This window comes from Macaca fascicularis, chromosome 13 (genome assembly GCF_037993035.2).
Source record: "Macaca fascicularis isolate 582-1 chromosome 13, T2T-MFA8v1.1".
NCBI classification, from domain to species: Eukaryota; Metazoa; Chordata; class Mammalia; order Primates; family Cercopithecidae; genus Macaca; species Macaca fascicularis.
The window spans coordinates 50,553,082-50,575,780 of NC_088387.1; the positions used below are offsets into that span (position 1 = coordinate 50,553,082).

The 22,699-nt window shown below is 37.5% G+C and overlaps 1 protein-coding gene across 26 annotated transcripts in view; it reads right to left on the reverse strand.

The window, feature by feature from the left end:
* ZNF638 (zinc finger protein 638) overlaps nt 1-22,699 on the reverse strand; it is a 162,218-nt gene that overhangs the window by 50,333 nt on the left and 89,186 nt on the right. For 19 of the 26 annotated variants that reach the window (XR_012422207.1, XR_012422210.1, XR_012422208.1 and 16 more), the window contains 5 exons: nt 16,272-16,310; nt 15,215-15,513; nt 13,759-14,036; nt 10,953-11,099; nt 9,469-9,591 (listed from right to left, as the gene is read on the reverse strand). Coding sequence is in view for 22 of the 26 variants with exons in the window: in XM_074011560.1 (XP_073867661.1) it covers nt 9,469-9,591; nt 10,953-11,099; nt 13,759-14,036; nt 15,215-15,513; nt 16,272-16,310 (886 nt within the window). In the remaining 4 variants the exon portion in view is untranslated. The remainder of the gene's footprint in view (nt 1-9,468; nt 9,592-10,952; nt 11,100-13,758; nt 14,037-15,214; nt 15,514-16,271; nt 16,311-22,699) is intronic. The other 7 variants (XR_012422209.1, XM_074011559.1, XM_065526972.2 and 4 more) reach the window with 1 other exon arrangement.

Here is a 22,699-nt window from a genome sequence, read left to right on the forward strand (position 1 = left end):
CCTATCCCTTGAAGTTAAAACTCTGTGATACCAGGGACTTCGTTTTCTTCAATATTCTATTTCCAGTGCATAAAGTCGTGCTTTAACATTCAGCAAATATTTGTTAACTTGATCTGAATTTCATCATAACTGTTCTCATGCAATTTTATACTTTCTGTTCTTTTTGGGCACTCTCGTCATTTCTTTTTGCACTATATGGGATTTTATCCCACACATTCCTTCAACTCAATTATTTAGAAGAAATTAGTTCTAGTTCTATTTTACTAATGGTAACTTTCAATTTTAAAAGAAATTTGAAACTACTGAGTTCCAATGTGTAAGTTGAAACTTTTAGCCTTTACTCCTTGGCTACATTCCAATTTTTGATTATACATTTCAGATGAAAATTGTGTTTCTGGTAATTTTAAGTGATATTTCTTGAAATTTATTTTATAAAAATATGATTATTTAGATTTTAGTCTATGTTTAACTGGTTTCATTGTTCACTGCCAACATTTTATATAGTAACTTCTCCATTTCTTACGTTCATTTTAATGTTTTGGAAAAAGATGTATTAGTGAAATACCTTCTAAGTCCATGCAAGTCTGAGAATAAATACTGCCCTAACACACACCTTAGGATTCCACTTGAAATGAATGTACTCAATTACAATGAATCACAATCTTTTTCCCACCCAACTCTTAAGAATGTGTTGCTCTGCCATCTAAGGCTAGACTATTTCTTTGTATAGTTAAACTGTTTTCTGCCTAGATCACTATAAGGTGCCCCACCATAACCATGAAATTTAAAATCCTCAGTATTTAAGTGATGTCCTCTTTCTGGAATTCCACTTATGTACAGATTGCATCTTCTAAATATATCTACCATGCCTTTCCTCTAATCATTTTTCACTCTTTTAAACTTTCACACCAAGAGTAGGATCACACGTCTCTTGCTCACCACTGCATCTTCTGTAGATGTTACAATGCCTGACACAACAGATGCGTAACAGATGCTTAACTAATAAGAAATAGTTTCAGAATTAAAATGAAAACCTCTCATCCGAATTCTGATTGCATATTTTCGCTTTTATCTCCTTGTTAATTCATTAGATTTTCTGTAATGCTCAATTGTTCACTAACGCCCAGCACTATTTTTCATATCCATGCAATCTTCTTAGTTGACTACTTGCTCCAATTTTAATTGTAATGTTCCCATGAATCCTGCTGAAAACACTGAATTGAAATTTTAAAAATTGGGTTTTTTTGTACAAGGTTGAACCGCAGTAGGATTTCATGGCTAAAAGGGTTTTATTAGAAATCTGATCCTACTTCTTTCCACATCAAGGGCTCCTGACCATCTCCTAGCCCCCTTTTTTTTTGAGATAGGATCTCACTCCATCACCCAGCCAACCTCCGCCTCCCGGGCTCAAGCGATCCTCCCACCTCACCCTACCCAGCAGCTGGATGCATACCACCACACCTGGTCAATTTTTAAATTTTCTGTAGAGATAAGATCTCACTATATTGCCCGGGCTAGTCTCAAACTCCTGAGCTCAAGCAATTATCCTGCCTCAGCCTCCCAAAGTGCTGGGATTACAGGCGTGAGCCACTGCGCTGGGCTCCTAATATTTTAAAGAAAACTTTTAAAGTATGAGTATATGACCCTTTCTCTGGGAGAAAAAAGAATGTTTGCTTTCATTAGATTACTGGTAATGGTGGGGCAAGGAGTAGCTCAAAAAGACTTAATTACTGCTAAGAATGGATGTCGAGATTATTATTAAATTATTATTATTATTAAAGACAGGTTGCAAGGTTATTATTAAAGACGAGGTTACCTAGTTTCTGACAAGAGTTGTACAAATCCGTATTAACACAGGGATATAGAATACCTTTTCTGTAATATTTACTGATTCCCAGAAGCAGCAAAATGGAAAGGATGTTACATGAAACATAGCTAGAGTCAGAGGCAGTCCTAACATGAAATATCAAATGTTGGGAAGGTAAGTTTTTTCTACATTTTGACATGCCATGCCAAAATCAAGATCTGGACCAAGAAAGCTATAGCACAGCTCTTCTTTTTCCTAGTTTGTTCTTTCAGCTTATTTCTGGCTTGCACTGGTAGAAAAACTTGAAGTGGTAACACGCCAAAAAGATTGCCCCTTCCTGCCTCAGACACTTATTTACAAAACAAAACAAACAAAACAAACAACAACAACAAAAAAACCAAATGCCCACATACTTCCAATATGAAGAAGGCACTACTCAAATTCTGTTAGGAGTTCCCTCCATTCAATCCCTAGGCATGTTGCTCTATCACAACAGAGGTGTCATGAGTTAGCCCTCTTGTTCCAGCATCATCCAAACAATACGTAGCTGGAGAACATTAATATTTGCCTTGAAAATGGCATGTTTTCTAGATTTTAGTGCTAGTATTTTCTTTACCCTGTTCATTACTAAGAAAATCATGACAGTAAATATGCCTGGGCTCTTAGACTTACATTGTTACCTTACCAACTTCATCAAAAAGTTGGCCAAGAAAATTTTTTAAGCTATTTTAAACATTCTATTTCCTTAAATGTATCCTTACCTATGTTCCTTATCCTTAACTATGTTAACTGTTTAGAATGAAAGAAAACTGGCCTTCTCAACAATTCCCAAAATTTAATGATCAGCTGAGTCTTTCTGGACAGTCGCTAAGACAAGCCACTATTCCTTTCTGTTTTCAAGGTTACTAGTCTACCCCCAAATCATTACCATTATCACAAAAGGCTGAGTATATTGATTAAATGAGTTTTCTAACTGGACTTCAGTGCTCTTCTCCACTTTAATCAATCTGCTAGGCTTTCTTTGCCTTCAGAATCATTTGCCTAACTCATTCTCCAGACCATTTCCAAATGAATCCTTCTAATCTCCATTTTATTATGTCATGCCCCGGTTCAAAAACCTTGAACATATACCTCTCTACGGAATAAAGTTTAAGTTCTTTTTTTTTTTTTTTTTTTTTTTTTTTTTTTTTTTTGAGACGGAGTCTCGCGCTGTCACCCAGGCTGGAGTGCAGTGGCCGGATCTCAGCTCACTGCAAGCTCCGCCTCCCGGGTTCACGCCATTCTCCTGCCTCAGCCTCCCGAGTAGCTGGGACTACAGGCGCCCGCCACCTCTCCCGGCTAGTTTTTTGTATTTTTTAGTAGAGACGGGGTTTCACCGTGTTAACCAGGATGGTCTCGATCTCCCGGCCTCGTGATCCGCCCGTCTCGGCCTCCCAAAGTGCTGGGATTACAGGCTTGAGCCACCGCGCCCGGCCAGTTTAAGTTCTTAAATTATGTATTTAATCCTTGTTTCTCCTTAACTGCCTCTGCAACTAGATGGCCATGTGTCTGGTAGTTCTGGTAAATCAAATGCAGGCAAATGCTGCTGGGGAACTCATTCTTTCCAGAAAAGAAAACAAAAACTCACTTTGCTCTTCATTTTTATTCCTTTATGTCTCAAAGATAGAAAAGATGCCAGAAGGCGCAGAAACCATCTTACAACTGAGGATGAAAGACGCATTCTAAAGATAGTAGTGCTGGAATACAAGGCGGGGTTCCTGAAGATACTATGGCGCTGTTACACCAGCACTGGACCACCTACATGCAGATTTCTGTTATGAGATAAATATCTCTCTTATTTGTTAACAACCTACTAGTGAGGTTTTCTGTTATTTGAAACAATGAAATCCTAAATGGTAACATTGGTAATAACTAAGGCCACACGATTTAATTATCCAAACCAGGACAATGGGAATAAATGTATGGCATGTAGCAGGTATAAACTAGGATGACAAGTTACTCTAGTAGTAACTAACTAGAAAACATATGAAAACTAAAAAATAAAGATCCTCTAATAGCTATATGTAAAAATAAGTAAAATAATAAATTTAACCCCCAAAAATGTTCAAGAACTTCATGGAAAAAAAATAAAATAAAACTTGCTAAAGGGCATAAAAGGAAATCTAAATAAACAAACCCTGTTCTTTAAGACAAAGCCTGACGCTGTTGCCCAGGCTGGGGTGCCATGGTGCCATCTCAGCTCACTGCGACCTCTCCACCTCGTGGGCTCAAGCAATCCTCCTGCCACAGCCTCTTCCTGAGTAGCTGTGACTACATGTATGCACCACCACACCCAGCTAATTTTTGTATTTTTAGTAGAGACTGGATTTCATCATATTGCCCCAGGCTGGTCTCAAACTCCTGAGCTCAAGTTATCTGCCCACCTCAGCCTCTCAAAATGCTAGGGTAACAGGCATGAGCCACCAGCCAACAAACCATGTTTTTTGATAGACTTAATGTTGTAAAAATACTATTACAAACTCAACACAGTATTAATTAAATTCCAGCAAGTTTTTTTTAGAGTACTTAAACTGATTCTAAAACTAATGTGCAGGAATAAATGTTCAAGTTTAAACAAAATTTAAATAAAGAGGAAAAACATTAACCAAAATGAATAAACCAAGAAAAATAACTCTACAAGAAAGAGAGGGAAATATTATGAAGTTATAATAATTGCTATAACAGAAACCACATAGTATTGCCACAGCAGAAGAGTATGAAACACATCTATGTATACAGAATTTATACAAATAAAAGCAGCTTTTCAAATCAACAAGGAAGGATAAATTAGGCATAAACAGTGTTGAGGCTAACTGGCTCCCATTTTGGAAATAATACTGATTCCAATCCTATACTATGCTGCAAGTAATAGATTAAGGAATAAAATCTTCTAGGCACTAGCACAGGCAAGTTCTTTTTTTTTTTTTGAGATGGAGTCTCGCTCTGTCGCCCAGGCTGGAGTGCAGTGGCCGGATCTCAGCTCACTGCAAGCTCCACCTCCCGGGTTTACGCCATTCTCCTGAGCACAGGCAAGTTCTTAAAAAGACAAAAGAAAAAAGCAGGCCAGGAACAGTGACTCACACCTGTAATCCCAACACTCTGGGAGGCGGAGGCAGGAGAATCACCTGAGCCCAGGAGTGTGAGATCACCTTGGGCAACAAAGTGAGACCTCTTATCTACAAAAAAAAAATAAATAATTAGCCATGCGTGGTTGCTTGCACTTGTAGTCCCAGGTACTCAGGAGGCTGACATGGGAGGATTACTTGAACTGGGAGGCTTACTTGAACTGGGAGGCAGAGGTGGCAATGAGCCAAAATTGTGCCACTGCACTCCAGCCTGGGTGACAGAGTGAAACCCTATCTCAAAAAGAGGGGCACATGTCCTTGGGACCTCCTGAGGTTGTGTCACAGGCAAAAAAAAAATAAAGAAAAAAATCACAGAAGCCATAGAATACCAATAAATTTGAGTACACAAAAATTTCAAATTTGGCCAGGTGAGGTGGCTCATGCCTGTAATCCCAGCACTTTGGGAGTCCGAGACGGGCAGATCACGAGGTCAGATCGAGACCATCCTGGCTAACACGGTGAAATCCCGTCTCTATAAGTGGCGAGCACCTGAAGTCCCAGGTACTCAGAAGGCTGAGGCAGGAGAATGGCGTGAACCCAGAAGGCAGAGCTTGCAGTGAGGCAAGATAGCATCACTGCATTCCAGCCTGGGCAACAGAGCGAGGCTCTGCCAAAAAAAAAAAAAATTCAAACTCGTTATATGTATGCATAACACAAGCAACACACTATAAGAAAATACTTCTTACATAAAATGCAAAATTAGTGTCTAGAATGCACAATATTCATGCACCTTCAAATGAATATTTTTAAAATGATAACAATAACAGAATAGGAAAAGATACAGACTACTCACTTAGTTAATAGATAGAGCTAACAATTATACAAAAAGATGAAGTTAATGAATAATCAAAAGATGCAAATTAAAACTAGGTATCATTTTCCATATGATGCATTTCTAAAGCTGAAGAAATTAAGATGTTGGTAACACTCTCATAAATTACCAAGGAGTAAATTATTACAGTTATTTAGTGAGCAATCTTACATTATCCATTATTGCGCATCTACAAACCAACCATTCCATTGGGTAGGTATCACCTAAAAAAACACTATCATAAATGTCAAAAGATGGCCTGTCAAGGTACACAAGGTGTTAACTAAAGTTCTGTTTCTAGAAACAACCTAAATATCAATCAGTAAGGAATTGATAATATATCTGTGGTATATCCATACAGAGAAACACTATAGAGAAGTTAAAAAGAATGAGGCAAATCTAAATGTACTAACATGGTTAGACTACCAAATCAAATTATTGAGAAATGTGTGTTATAGAACCCCTATAAAGTAGCCATTCCACAGCAAGTAGAAAAACTAAATTACTGGGTGGAGCAGGATGGTAGAATAGAAGCCTACACTGTTCATCCCACCCCCAGCAGGAACACCAAATTTTACAACTATCTGCACACAGAAAAGCATCATCACAAGAACCAAATATCACGTGAGCAATCATACTACCTGGTTTTGACTTTGTATCACTGAAAGAGGCATTGAAGAGGGTAGGAGAGACAGCCTTAAATCCCTGACAGCACACCTCCCCCATCTGGCCCCACAACATGGACAGAGTCTGTGCACTTAAGGGAGGGACAGGAAAGCCATGCTGGGCTCAGCTAGTGCCCATGCACTGACGGAGCCTTTGGACCAGATCTAGCCAAAGAGGAATCATCCATCCCAGCAATAAGAACCTGACTTTCTTGGCAAGCCTCACTACCATGGGCTCAAGTGCTCCAGGGTGTGGGGAAAAGAAAGAGATCAGCCTGTTACTGTGTCTATATAGAAAGAAGTAGACATAAGAGACTCCATTTTGTTCTGTATTTGAGATGCTGTTAATCTGCGGCCCTACCCCCAACCTTGTTCTTGCAAGAGACATGTGCTGTGGTAACTCAAGGTTTAATGGATTTTGGGCGTGCAGGGTGTGTCTTTGTTCCTAGAAAAGCTAGGTATTGTCCAAGGTTTATCCCCATGTGATAGAATGAAACAATGCTGCTAAAAGGTTTATCTCTAGGCACAGGATTTTCCTTTGAACTTATTCATGTCACAGAGATCCTTGTTCTTATGTCTTACTGCTGATTTCCTCCCTAAAAACGATCCTATTGTCCTGCCACTCCCTGATCTTTAAGATGGTAAAGATAATTATCTATAAATACTAAGGGAACTCAGAGACCGGTGCCGGCGTGGGTCTTTTGTAAGCTGAGCGCCGGTCCCCTGGGCCCCCGCTTTTCTTTCTCTATACTTTGTCTCTGTGTCTTATTTCTTTTCTCAAGTCTCTCATTCCACCTAACGAGAAACACCCACAGGTGTGGAGGGGCAGGCCACCCCTTCACAGGGTCCTAGGTAAACCTGAAAGGCAGTCTAGGACACAAGGACTGCAACTCCTAGGCAACTCTTAGGACTGGGGCTGGGATTAGAGCTAGTGGACTAGGGTGGCATATAACCTAGGGAGGTACCAGCTGGGAAAACTGGATACCCATATGCATTAATGAACCTGAACACTATCTCTCAAGATATACAAAAATCAAGTAAAAATAGATTAAAGACTTTTATCTAAGATCTCAAACTATGAAACTACTACAAGAAAACACTGGAGGAACTCTCTCTCCAGGACATCGGTCTGGGCAAAGATTTCTTCAGTAATACTCCACAAGCATAGGCAAATGCTATACAAAAATGAACAAATGGAACCACTTCAAGTTAAAAAGCTTCTGCAGAGCAAAGGAAACAACAAAGAGACAACCCACAAAATGAGAAAAAATATTTGCAAACTGTCCATCTGACAAGGGATTAATAAGCAGAATAAAGAAGGAACTCAAGCCACTCTACAGGAAAAAAAAATCTAATATTCTGATTTAAAAAAATGGGCAAAAGGTCTGAAGAAACATTTCTCAAAAGATGACACACACAGCAAAAAGGCACATGAAAAGGTACTTGACATTACTGATCATCAGAGAAATGCAAATCAAAACTACTATGAGATATCATCTTACCCCGGTTAAAATGGCTTTTATCCAAAAGACAGGCAAAAACAAATGCTGGCCAGGATGTGGAGAAAAGGGAACCCTCAGTATATTGTTGGTGGGAACGTAAATTAGTACGATCACTATGGAGAACAGTGTGAAGGGTCCTAAGAAACTAAAAACAGGATCTACCACACAATCCAGCAATCCCACTGCTGGGTATATATACCCAAAAGAAAAGAAATCAGTATATCAAAGAGATATCTGCACTCCCACGTTTCTAGCAGCACTGTTCACATTAGCTAAGATTTGAAAGCAAACTAAGTGTCCATCAACAGATGAACAAAGAAAATGTGGCACATATACACAATGGAGTACTATTCAGCCATAAAAATGAATGAGATTCAGTTATTTAAAATAACATGGATGGAACTGGAAGTCATTATATTAAGTGAAATAAGCCAGGCACAGAAAGACAAAGATCACATGTTCCCACTTATTTGTAGTATCTAAAAAATCCCACAATTTGTGGGATCTAAAACAACTGAACTCATGGAGACAGAAAGTAGAAGGATGGTTATGAGACTGGGAAAGGTAATAGGAGGTAGGAGGGGATAATTAACGGGTACCAAAAAAAAAAAAAAAAAAAACAATGAATAAGACCTAGTATTAGCTAGCGCAACAGAGTGACTATAGTAAAAAATAATTTAATGGTACATTTTTAAACAATTATAAGAGTATAACTGGACTGTTTGATACACAAAGAATAAATGCTGGAGGGGACAGATATCCCATTTTCCATAATGTGATTATTACACACCACATGCCTGTATCTAAATATCTCATGTACCTCATAAATATATATATCTACCATGTACCCACAAAAATTAAAAATAAAAGAATTTTTTTTTAAGTAATAAAAATATTTTCTCAACACCCTATTTTTAAAAACACACATACACAAAGAAAACCTTACAGGTGAGATATAGCTTTTGTATCTAACAGAAAGGTCATCCTTAAAGGGTAATTTAATTCTATAGATACTATCTATAGACATATAAACTGAAGCATAGAAATAATCTAGAAAGAATAAAGTTACAAAAATTGATACTCCTAAGGAAGTAAAAGCCCAAAGAATATACACTCTATGATTTTGTTTATGTAAAGTTGAAAACAGGCAAAACTCAACTATGGCATTAGAAAACAAGTTAGTGATTACTTGTGAGAAAAAGGGAGAGTGTAAGAATTCGGAAGAAGTAAGCAAGGGACTTCCAGGTACTGTCAATGTTCTCTTTTGTGACCTAGGTACCGGATTCACAGATATTTGCTATTTTTGTGTTATATATGGCCAAGTATTTTCTCCTAATTATTGTTATTTAATACTGTATACAGCACTATACATTTATGAAGAAGTTTTGATTTCAATATATTTGAATTAATGCATATAATCTGTTGAGCTAACATTTATGTTTCTATGCATATTTCTGTATGTGTGCCATACTTAAACAAAAAAGTTAAACTAAACAACAGTGACCTAAATCCAGTTTACCTGTGCTTTTTTCTTTCCTGGAACACATATTTTCACACTTTTGCCTTTTATCATAAGCGGTGTTGTTTCAATGTACTTCATAATTGCGGTAATCGCCTCTTTAAATTCCATTTCTAAGTAAGCCTAAAATGAAATTTATTCCATCTTTAGTCACAAATTTACCTTTAAAAGTTCCTGCATTTTAAAATTGACTTAATCCTTTCTTTTGTAACATCAAACTATGAAATTACCTCAAGTCATGGTTGCTTTTGCCTGTTTTTATTTTGGTCATGTGTAATTTGATTAAGGATGTTTCACACATGAAATGGCCATTTAACCTTACAGAATTTCTATACCACTACCAAGATAAAAAAAAATCCAGGCAGGCTCATGCAACAAGAAGAAATGAGAAGGCAGGGCTCACTGAACAACAGGAGGGAAGGGAAGATACGGTCCAGCTTGTGGTAGGTCTGACATTTTAAAGGTTTCTCGCAACAAAGACAACACTATCACCATGTTCCCCGTCCTAACTTTTTAAAAAAGTTAAGACAAACTTTTTAAAAAAGTTAAGACAGAGGTCTCGCTATGTTGCCCAGGTTGGTCTTGAATTCCTGGCCTCAAGTGATCCTCCAGCCTTGGCCTCACAAAGTACTGGGATTACAGACTTGAGCCACCACACCCAGCCTTAACTCACAAATTTTTCTGAGACAGAGTCCTACTCTGTTGTCTAGGCTGAAGTGCAGCAGCGCGATCTCTACTCACTGCAACCTCCACCTCCTGGGTTCAAGGGATTTTCCTGCCTCAATCTCCCATGTAGCTGGGATTAGAGATGCCTGGCTAATTTTTGTATTCTTAGTAGAGACAGGGTTTTGCTATGTTGGTCAGGCTGGTCTCAAACTCCTGACCTCAGGTGATCCACCTGCCTCGGCCTCCCAAAGTGCTGCGATTACAGGCAAAAGCCAACATGCCCAGCCTTAACTCACTATTTTATGTTGTGCTTAAAGACTGTTCACAGTTCTTAACTTTATCATGTGAGTTATAGGAATATAACCCACAGACAATACTTACCATACAAAGGAAGTAATTTGTTTTAGTATGATCAAACTGGTGTTCTAAAGCAATGTTCAAACTGGTGTTCTAAACCAAGCTATGGCATACTACCTATTTTGTAAATAGTTTTTTGCAACACAGCCATGCTTGCTTATTTACATATTACTTATAGCTGTTTTTGTACTAGAATGCCAGAGCACAGTAGTTGAGATCCTATAACTGGCTCATAAAACTGAAAATATTTATCTGGCCCTTTACAGAAAAAGTGGGCAAACACTTATTTTAAAGGATATAAAACACTGTATTGGGCACTTGCTCACTCACATCCAAACATTTATATAACTCTCAAAGAACAATTATATATGCAGTACAAACAGCTAAGGAACACAACAGCAATTTATAGAATCATCAAAGCAATGACTTTGTATGAATTTTTACCAGATTAAATGACTCACCTCCTTTCTATATGGAACAATCAGGACATCATTCACTTTCCCAAATGGTTGAAATAATTTTCTAACATCTTCTTCAGTACAACCATCCTCTGGTAATTCCGATATAAGAAGAACCGAACCGTAATGCAATGATTGTTCTTTCCGAAGCTATTTTTGGAGTGAAAGAAAATTAAAAATAAACCAAATTAAGCTACAATGTACAGTAATAATTTCCTATATAATTTCTTCTACCACTAATATTAGTATATTAAAGGGTCTTTTCCAAATATTTTACCCATTTTCCTTTTTCCTTCACCACCCCCTTTAGGTAATTTTTTAAAATCACAATTTTAACACTTTAATAAGATTTTAAATGCAAAAGTGATAAGAAATGTTATTTAAATTTTTTAACCCAGAAATGGTTTATAGGTGCTCTTTTCTGTTTATAGCATCTTATAGCAAATAAGATCTATGGAATGGTCCAAGGCCATTAGAGAGAATTTTTCTATGAAACTACATGGCCCACCGACAAGGAAAGCTGAAATTACAGCTTTGCCCACCCCCCCGTTCTAATAATTGGAAATGATATCTAGACAGGTATATTTTTAAAAATTCATATATAATGCATACCATTTGAATACAGTGTAGTATCACCTTTACCACTCATGTTAAAAATTAGGGTCAGGCATGGTGGCTTATGCCTGTATCCCAGTGCTTTGGGAGGCCAAGGCAGAAAGACTGCTTGAGGCCAGGAGTTTGAGGCCAGGAGTTTAAGACCAGGATGGGCAACATACTAAGACTCTCTACTTTAAAAAGAGAAAGAAAAAAAAGGTCGGGCCCGGTGGCTCACGCCTGTAATCCCAGCACTTTGGGAACCGAGGTGGGTGGATCACAAGGTCAGGTGTTCGAGACCAGCCTGATCAACATGGTGAAACCCCGTCTCTGCTAAAAATAAAAAAAATTAGCCAGGCGTGGTGGCATGCGCCTGTAATTTCAGCTGCTCAGGAGGCTGAGGCAGGAGGCAGGAGAATCACTTGAACCTGGGAGGCGGAGGTTGCAGTGAGCCGAGATCACGCCACTGCACTCCAGCCTGGGAGACAGAGCGAGACTACGTCTCAAAAAAAAAAAAAATGAAAACACCCAGCTGGGTGTGGTGGTGCATACCTGTAGTCTTAGCTACCCGGGAGCCTGAGGCAGGAGGATACTTGATCTCAGGAATTTGAGGCTGCAGTGACTTATAACTGTGCCACTGCACTTCAGCCTGGATGACAGAGTGAGATCCCCATCTCTCCTATTTTTTACTAAATAAGAAAACTTTTTTTAAAAAAGTTCCACTGCCACCACCTAGAAGTCTTGAACCAAAATGAAAAGAACTTCATATATTAATAATCTTATGAGACTAACTCAGCCTCTTCAAAATTTTCCTTATACTCAAAAATTTCTTCCCAATGCTCTTCAAAATTCTGTTAATTACTGGTTGATTACTACAAGTTTATCCTTCTAAACGTTAAGTTCTTTGGGGCACGGAACAGCACATACTGAAAGTCTTTAATGTATTTAGATACTGTTGAGAGCAATGCATACCATACCTAAATGCTTGAAAACTTATTAATATTAAAATATACAAAATATTCGATATTTGGCCTATTAGGATTTTCTCTGAAGATAGTCTCTTGATGTTTTAATATATTATTTCATAGTGATTCAATAAACACACACAATAAAACAATACCTTAGTATTGTAACCAGTAGGTTACAGTCAAAATACACTAAAAATCAGTATCAAAATATACATTTTACACTGTACAACAGAGTTTTTGACTTCTGAATTGTACCACAAAAAGTATAGAACAGATGTATAAAGATCATTTCTCAGGAGAGGCTCACCCTTATACCTTACTAAAAAAGATTACAAAAGCTCAATAATGCTACTGGTGATTATTCACTTTCTCAATTAGAGAGCAAAACTCATCACAATGATCTGCTTGGGAAGCTAGCCAAAAATGCCAAACCATCAAAATGTTCTCTTTTGACGCATCAAACATCAAACCACTGGAATTCCTAAGCTACAAGATTTTGAACCTTGGACTTCTATTATATTCATAAGAAAACCAGTAAAATATTCCATACTAAAATCATTTAACGACTCATAATTTCAACGTTATTGGAAATATGGAATAAAAAAGTTAAGACAACTTCATTTTTTCTTTTTTTCTTGAGACGGGGTCTTCCTTCTGTAATCCAGGCTGCAACCTCTGCCTCCTGGGCTCAAGTGATCCTTCCACCTGAGCCTCCCAAGTAGCTGGGACTACAGGCATCTGCCACCAAGCCCAGCTCATTTTTATATTTTTTGTAGAGAGGGAGTTTCACCATGTTGCTCTGGCTGGCCTCAAACTCTTAAGTTCAAGTGATCCACACCGCTTGGCCTCCCAAAGTGCTGGGATTCAGGCATAAGCCACCATGCCCGGCAACAATTTTGTTTTCTGTTTGTCATAGCAAATGTATGCATACTTGCACTAACAAAGAATTACGAGGCCAGGCATAGTGGCTCATGCACTTAAGGAGGCTGACATGGAAGGACTGCCTGAGCCTAGTACTTTGAGACCAGCCTGAGCAACATGGCAAGACCCCATCTCTACAAAAATTAAAAAATTGGCCAGGCATGGTGGCACACGCCTGTGGTGCCAGCTACTTGGGAAGCTGAGGCAGGAGGATCACTTGAGCCCAGGAGATTGAGGCTGCAGTGAGTCATGTTTGCACCACTGCACTCCAGCCAGGACCACAGAGTGAAACCTTATCTCCAAAAATAATTAATTTAAAGAATTACCTTTCGCTGGAGAGAAACAGCTTTATCAGCCACCTGTTTACATTCTGACAAAGTGTCATCTTCAAGATTCTTTGATTTACAACGAATAGAATGTCCTCCTAGATTTGAATCACTCTTTGTAGCGCTTGTAGGTTTAACTGATGGTTTTGTTCCACTGCTAGTTTTAGGCTTTTGTGCTGGTGAATGTCCCTTATCAGCAGCTTCAAGATGCTTCTGTTTATTAAATTCTGTCCCATGCCCAGATCGTTGTACCACATCTTCTAATGCTTTTTTTCTATCTAGTAAAAATATATAAAACACAATTTCAATTGGAAAAAAATTAAGGTAGGAGCCATCTCCTGACATAATCACATAGTGCTATTCTCAAGCTAAACAGGGAGCACATAGACAATAAAAAAACCTATACTTTATTCACTCAGAAGGCTTACATGAAGTTCCTTTATTCCCTTATACCAGTGATCCTCAAAGTTTTGGTTTTGAGATTGCTTTACATGTTTTAAAGACTACAAAGATTTGTGTTACATTTATTGATATTTACCATATTAGAAATTAAAATCTTAAAAAATTTATTAATTCATATGTTAGGTTGGTGCAAAAGTAACTGTAGTCTTTGCCACTGAAAATAATGACAAAAAAAGTAAATTCCCATATTAACGTAAGTATTTTTATAAAAACCAACTGTAATTCCCAAAACAAAATTAGTGAAATGAGTAAGACTACTATATCTTCTTCCAAACATTTTAATGTTAGGCTTAAAAGAAGAACCTAAATTCTTTTATCTGCTTCTGGATAAAGAAAATCCAGACTCATAGAGGCATGTAATTGGAAAAGAGAAGGCCTCACAGAACTTGGAAGATCTTGAGGACCCCAATCGATCCTTGGAACATACTTTAAGAAGGAATGCCTTATATAACTAAAGGTATCTCCACTTGAAATCAGCATTTTAGACTATACTAGATACAATAAGACCTGTGCAAAGTACTATTTTTGAATTCTTCAGGCTAGTCAAGTGAAGCAGTGGGAGTGTCGAAGTACTTCTCAGATATTAACTATGGTTTCTTTCATTGTAGAAGGAGTGTGTTTGTATGTGTGTGCATGCCTGTGTGAGTTATTTCTGAGAGGGCCATAAAATCAACATTAAGTCACAGGTTAAAAATAATAATCTTTTCAAAAACATTTTAAATTAATCCATGGAATTCAATAATCAATTATTAAAGCAAACTAAGACATTTTTACCATCCTTGGTTTTTAAATATGTTGGTGGACACATACATTCACACACATTTCTTTGCCAAGTTACCAGAGGGAATAATTAACTCTGTGGGATGTGGGTCAGATCTCATTTAGCAATTCTAAAATTTAAAAAAAATAGAACATTTCTCAAAATCCAAAAAGAAAGACATTTAAAAATTTAGTCAAAATAAGTACATTCATTATTTCATGGCCATCAGTGTACCTGATGATCTCACTGATCTCCTTGATATCCTTTCAGGGCTAACTGATCGAAAGCATTTTGGACTACCTCTAAATGGATTTCTAATTCGATATGGTGAACGGGATCTGGATCTGGATCTGTATCTAGAAATGAAACGATGGCAAATTCTTGGACTTCGACTTCTTGGCCTATACATGTAATGCATTGGGCTTCGAGACCGATGGAATCTGTGACTTGAGCTTGATCTTCTAGAACGCCTAGGACTGGGGGAATGAGAACGTCTTCGTGGAGTTTCATTTTCTTTTCTATTGCCCTCATTTCTACAAGTGGGGGGGGAAAAGAAAGTGATCAGCAATTTAATGTAAATTTAAATGATACTAAATGACAGAAGCACCTTGTTAAAAACAGACTGTTAACAATACCAAACTCTGATAAAAAGATATGTCCTTAAAACAAAAATCTGTTTGTTACGATGTAATTCAGCCTTATAGGTAAATAAGAAACAATCAGAACAGTTTATCAGCCCTCCAACTGCTTGGATGTCTGTTTTCTAGTTTACAGAAGAATACGATAATGAATTTCTCTGGTTCTTCCTGTACCAACATTATATCTAATTATGTTTTTAAAGTATTAAATTATGTAAGAATTTAGGAAATTATTTACATAAACAGATGTTTTAAATAATTTTTTCCTGAAAGATTATGCCATCTATAAATATGACTGATTTCTCTATGTGTGCGTACGTGTGTGTACATACCGAACCTGAGTAGAATCCCCTAGGGTATACAGAACGTAATAATACCACTCCTAGCAGTCAAGTCATTTATAACAGAAGATATCATAAACATAAAATAATAAAGTCAGAATAAAATATTTTCAGAAAAGGCTAAAGAAAGTAGATCGGGGCGGGGCTGTGTCACATTTAAGCATTGGAATAAGTTACAGATTCACAGAGGTTTTTGCATTTGCCTATTGTTTAAATGGCAAAAGTAGAACTCAAAAGAATCATTCTTAAAATTAACTGCTTACTTTTAAAATACAATCAAGTTTTAATAATATTACTATTTTTAAAAATTACCTTCTTGATGGGAGGATCTCAGGATTCCAATCAGGGTATCTATTTTGAAAATAAACAACATTAACTAACAGCTAAAATAAGACTGTAAGGCTCAATTAATCTTTACCTGTAATACATCAGAAGGACTTTTCACAACCTTTACTGGAAATAAAATATTTTGAGTGTTCAATAAATAATCAAAGTATTATGCTAATAGGTGTATCAGGGAAACACATTCCCCATACTTTAAAGGACTAAACTTTTATTTAAGTAAAACAGCCAGTATATGCACAAAAGTGTTAAGAGGTACAAGATACAAGCTTAGGTTAAGGGTTAAAAGAGAGAAGACAGTTCATCTACTATACAGAACTCTAGGGAACACCACTCCTATCACATTCCATGTGGCAACTCACAGAATACAACACGAATGGCGCCCCTTAACTTGCACCAAGTAGTCCTCATGAAGATATATGCAGTGAGAGGAATCAGGAGAGAATTCACAGAAAGGGCTGCTTTTCAAGTAGCCCTTACAAAGACCTATTAATAGGAATGGATTAGGTTAGATTTCATGCAGTGGCAATACATAAACTAAGACTGGAGGCAAAACATTGGTGTTTTGTTTCAGGAACTAGTCTAGCTGCAGCATAGAAATGATGAAAAGGAATTACAAAGGGGGAAACTTGGACAGGCTGTCTGTTGTTTCAAGTAGAGACAAATTATGAAGAGCCTTAAAATCAGGTAATGAGGTTACACACAGGAAAAAACAATGGGAACTTAACAAGCATTTGTAAGAGAAGACAACAGGAATGTTTTCAGAACAAGTGTAAAGGAATATCTGGAATTAGGGGGAAAGATGAGAGCTATTTAGAAATCGGGCATGTAGAAGCCACAATTATAGCCCTAAGAGTGAGATTAACACAAGATGGAGTTTATAGAAAAAAAGAGCCAAGGACAGAATCTTAGGCACATTGACAACTTCAGAGTAAAGCAAAGAAAAAGAAAAAAAAACAAACAAACAAATGATTAAGGAGTAATCACAGAAAAAACTAGAAGAAGAAACAGTAATACCACAGAAGCCTAAGAAAAAGGCTATATCTTCACTCTCAACTTCTAGAAAATCTGAACTCTAAGAGGCATGTAGACAAGCTGATTATATTAAATAAATCACTACATTTAAGAATACAATTTCAGCAGCAAGATGAAAGCCAGGTAAGGAAATGGAGGCAGAAAACTTCTGACAAATCACCAAGCAGGAAAATTAAGTTAGGTCAAATCTTAGTAAAGTGGTTTGTCTTGGTTGCTATCTGACTCAGACAGTGTTAATAAGCTAACCCCACGGCAATTCTCAATTCCCTTTTCCCTTGTTTGCCTTTACTACAATGGCTAAAAAGCTAAATATTTGCTTTCCCCCTATCTCTAGAAGATAGCCAGTGATAGGTTCTAACCAATGAGACATAGGTACAAAACCCCTGACAGATATCTGAGAAAGCTTCTGCCTCATTCTTCCTACTTTGAGAATAGATATATTGTCTGGAACATCTTTTAATTATGAGGGGACAAGCTATGAAGACAAAACAGTTAACTTTAATCCAACATACCCATCATCTAGTGTCAACAATTCCCAATATATGGATAATTCTGTTCCATCTATTTCCACGCTTTTAAAAACTTTCATTGCTCTGTACTATCCAGGAGGATAAATTCCCAGTCTTACAGTGATTCAAAGTAAATCTTTTATCATCAAATCCATCAAAAAGTGGGTTTCACTGTAGATGCTGTCATTTAATGGCTATGAAACTTAAAGCCAGTTACTTAGTATGTGTAAGCCTTAGCTTTCTCACATGTACATGCTGGAAATGAAGGTGATTAACAACACATCAAAGTTATTAAATTTCCAGAGCTCTCTAGTTTATGGTTCACAAGAGCTTGAAGACTATCATTCAAGAGTTGGTAATAATGGTCAGGCATGGTGGCTCATGCCTATAATCCCAACACTTTGGGATGTTGAGGTAGGCAGATTGCTTGAGCTCAGGAGTTTGAGACCAGCTTCGGCAATCCCGTCTCTACCAAAAATACAAAAAATTAGCTGAGCGTAATGGCACTTGCCAGTGGTCCTAGCCACTCAGGAGGCTGAGGTGGGAGGATCACTTGAACCCAGGAGGTGGAGGTTTCAGTGAGCTGAGAGAGCTAGTAATAAATAATATTGTTGATCTTCACTAGGCTCAGGTTCACCAAGTTTAGACCTGTTCACTAGGTAACACATGTTCTCATCCCTGCTGCCCGGGGCAGAAAGATAAAGCATGTATACATTCTGCAAGCAGAATTTGGAAACACCTCTATCCTGCCCAACTAGTCAAAAATGTGCTTCAGAAGCAGTAACGCTCCTAACATAGGTGGTATAACATAACTATTAAGAGTAAGGACCTAGTTAACTGATATTACCTTTGTCCCAATGTGATGCAATAAATATACACATCACCAATGAAGTATTTGCAGCAAAAATGTTCTCAGTGAATTTAATGCTAAGGAAACAAATAGAAAACTATATAAAGTGGGACATTCAACAAGACAAGTTTCCTGGACATTTCAAGGAAAAAGTCAACACTGTAAAAACATCCTCCTCAAACAAAAAAAAAGATGACAAAACAAAACAAAGAGTAGGCTATTCTAGATTAAAAGAGACTGCAATACATAAATCTTAACTGAATACTGGATTGGGGGTATGGATGGGGCAGACAGGAAGAATTATAAAAGGCATTCTGGAAAGAAATGGGAAAATATGAATTTCGCTTATATATTAGAAGGAATTGTGGAATTACTGCTAATCTCCTTAAACGTATTATATTGTGGTTATGCAGAACAATGTCCTTATACTTAGGAGATAGATGCTGAATTTAGAAATGACATCTCATAATGTCTGCAATTTACTTTCAAATAGTTCAGAAAAAAGTATGAAGATATAATAAAGCGAATATTAACAAATGGTGACTATAAATGAATAATATATAAATGTTTTCCTTCCTTTTTCCCTTCAATATTTTATTCTGAAAATTTTTTAAGCCATAAAAAAAGTAGAAGGGATGATACATAAAGGCCTATGAGCTAACCTAGCTCCGTTTAACTATTTGCTGCATGATGGCAGGGAAACTGTCTCTGTGCCTCAGTTCTCTCACTGATAAAATCAGGAAGAATCCTTATACTTAACACCCCATAGATGGTTTTGAAAACTAAATCAATTATGTAAAGCACTTAGAATGCCCAGCATACAATAAACATAGTATAATTACCTATTTTTAATACTAAAATTCTGATGCACTGTATCTTTCCTCAACTATTCTTGTGTCATAATCCAGAAAGATCCAATAAAGCCAGAGAGAGTAAGCCATAAGAAAAGAAAAATCTAAATATACATCAAGGGAGGAATGAGTAGAAAGAAGGTATATCCCCATAATACAGCTTAAAAGAATAAAGAATGCAGATCCCAAGCACCTAACCAAATCTAATTTATTTATTAAATTATTTTGCAGTGGAGAGAAAGTCATGAAGCAATTATTCAAGTGCATACAACCTCAATGTGATGGTTAATTTTGGGTGTCAAACTGACTAGATTGAGGGATGCTTAGATGGTTGGTGAGGCACTCTCTGTTGGCGTGTCTGTGAGAGTGTTTCCAGTGAAGATTAGTCTGTGAGTCAGTGGGCTGAGTAAGGAAGATCTGCCCTCAATGTGGGCAGGCATCACGCCATAGGCTGGGAGCCCAGATGGTACAAATAGATGGACAAAGGTGGAATTCCCTCTCTCCACCCCTCCTTCCCTCAGAGCGGGATGCCCTTCTCCTCCTTGTTCTTGGACATCAGAACTCCAAGTTCTTTGGCCTTTGGTCTATGTGACTTGCATCAGCAGACTCTGGGGCTCTAAGGCCTTCTGCCTCAGACTGAGAATTATGTTATCAGCTTCCTTGGTTTGGAAGCTTTTGAATTTGGACTGAGCCACACTACCAGAAGCCCAGAGTCTTCAACATGCAGACAGCATACTGTGGGACTTCTCAGCCTCCATAATTGTGTAAGCCAGTTCCCCTAGTAAATCCTCTCTCGTGTATCAATACATAGGCATACCTCAGAGATATTGTAGATTCAGTTCTAAAACATCACACACTAAGTGAGTCACATAAGTTTTTTGGCTTCCCAGTGCAAATAAAAAGTTAAATTTAGACTATGCCAGTCTATTCACTGTACAATAGCATGTTTTTAAAAATGTACATACATCAATTTAAAAGCACTTTATTGCTAAAAAATACTGATGATCATGAGCCTTCAGCAAGTTGAAATCAAAGATCACTGATCACAGATTGCCATAAAAGGTATAACAATAAAGAAAAAAAATTGAAATACTGTGAATGTGACTCAGGCACATAAAGTGAGCACATGCTGTTAGAAAAATGGCACCAATAGGAAAGAGTCCTGACCGGCCCAGTAGAGACAAGGGAAGAGGGAGGCCTTGGATCTGCCACTGTGATCAGAGTGAGGCCAGGTGAAGAAAAATGTGCAGAAGGTAAGAAACTGTGAAGGCATCATGAGGCCTGGTTAGGAGACACAGCCTGGAGAATTATGAAAGATATACTGTTGTTTTAAATTTCAAACCACAGTTACCTGTGTAACGAAAGAACTCTTAAGCTCCACAATAGGAAAAGGTGGAAACTGACCCAGAGGATGCCAGATCGAAGGATATATCCAGTTGCAGTTCTTACCAGCACACAGGTGCTAATATACACACTGTTCATTTTCAGCTTCAGCTCTTGATTGCTTTTGGCAGCAAAAGCACTGCTCAAGGCCCAAACAAGAGAGCAATTTGGTATTAGGAGAATGATTAAGATGGATTCTTGAATGGTGCTCCCCAAAAGATACATACATATATATGTTCCAATCCCTGGAACTTGTGAATGTTACCTGATTTGGAAAAGGATCTTTGCAGGTGTAATTAAACTAAAACTCTTGAGATGAAATCATCCTGAATTATCCAACGGGCCCTAGATCCAATAGCCAGTGTCCTTCTAATAGCAGGGCAAAGGGAGGTTTAAGAGAAGGTGGTGTGAAGACAGTAGCAGAGATAGGATTGATGGGCTACAAGCCAAGAAATGTCAACGATTGTCCCCCGTCATTAGAAGTTAGGAGAGAAGCATGGAACAGATTTTCCCCCAGAGCCTCGGAAGGGAATGGTGGCCCGGCTAACACCATGATTTCAGACTTCCGGACTCTAAATAGAAATTTATTCTCTCCTAATTTAAGTCAAAAAGAAAGAAAAAAAAAAAAGAAAAATGGCACCAATAGACTTGCTTGACACATAGTTTCCATAATCTTTCAATTTGTAAAAAAGGCAAATTATGGGAAGTACAATAAATCAAAGTACAATAAAATGAGGTACGCTTGTATTTATATATGTCTCCCCTATTGATCTCTGTGGACAACCAAAATACACTTGATATGGTTAAAAAATAAATACAGTAGAACATTAAAGTAGCAGGCATGGAAAGCAAATGCTTTAAAAATCAGGGTCCTAAGTGTATGAAAAAATAATAGGCTTACCTACACAAAAGGCTTTAATAGGTATATACATACTGTTTGCTCAAGTAAATTAACGTAGCTATAATCCTCTTACTAGCATGAATGACTCTCTAAAATAAATAACTCACTCCCACCCAAATAAAAATTCACCTTCATTAAGAATTAAGATGTCCCACTGGGTACCTGTGGGAAAATGCTGCTTTGGAGAGATTTTTCAATTTTCAACTGTATTCCTTACAGTGGCAATAAGGCATATCCAATTCAGGTAACAAATTATCTCCCCATGATAACCTGTATTTGTCTGTACTGCATCTATATAGAATACTAACCCTGATTTCTAGTCTTAATGCAAAAGATCCCGGTGACGCTTATCTCACTCTCAACACCAGGACCAGACATGACACAAACTGAGGTGGACTACCCTATTCCCACAGCCACTATAATGGGTTTCGGGATGGACAACTAACCCAAAGTGAACCAGAGTCAAAACAAGGACTTCTGCCAGAGTTATGGAGAAAGAAGTGCTTTAAAGAAAAAAGGTCAGATGGGAGAGACATATATTCTCAGAACCTCCCAAGGCTGTGTCACAGGGTGAGGAGTGGGGTAAGGAAAACAAAAACAAAACAAAACAAAAAACTCCTAGAAATGCCAGCTATACACATCACTTACATCCAGAACCGTGGGGTCCATTTTGCTATGTGAAACAAGTGTGTCCAAGATTTCAGAAGGCCAATGCAAAAGACAACAGCTAAGAAAGAAGTATTTCTGACACTAATTTTTATTTGAGCATCCAATATAGCTGCTCCTGAAACTATTAATAGAACCACCAACCTGATTTAAGCTTCCCAGTTAAATAAGCTGACAAATTCTCTTACTTCAAAAAAAAAATT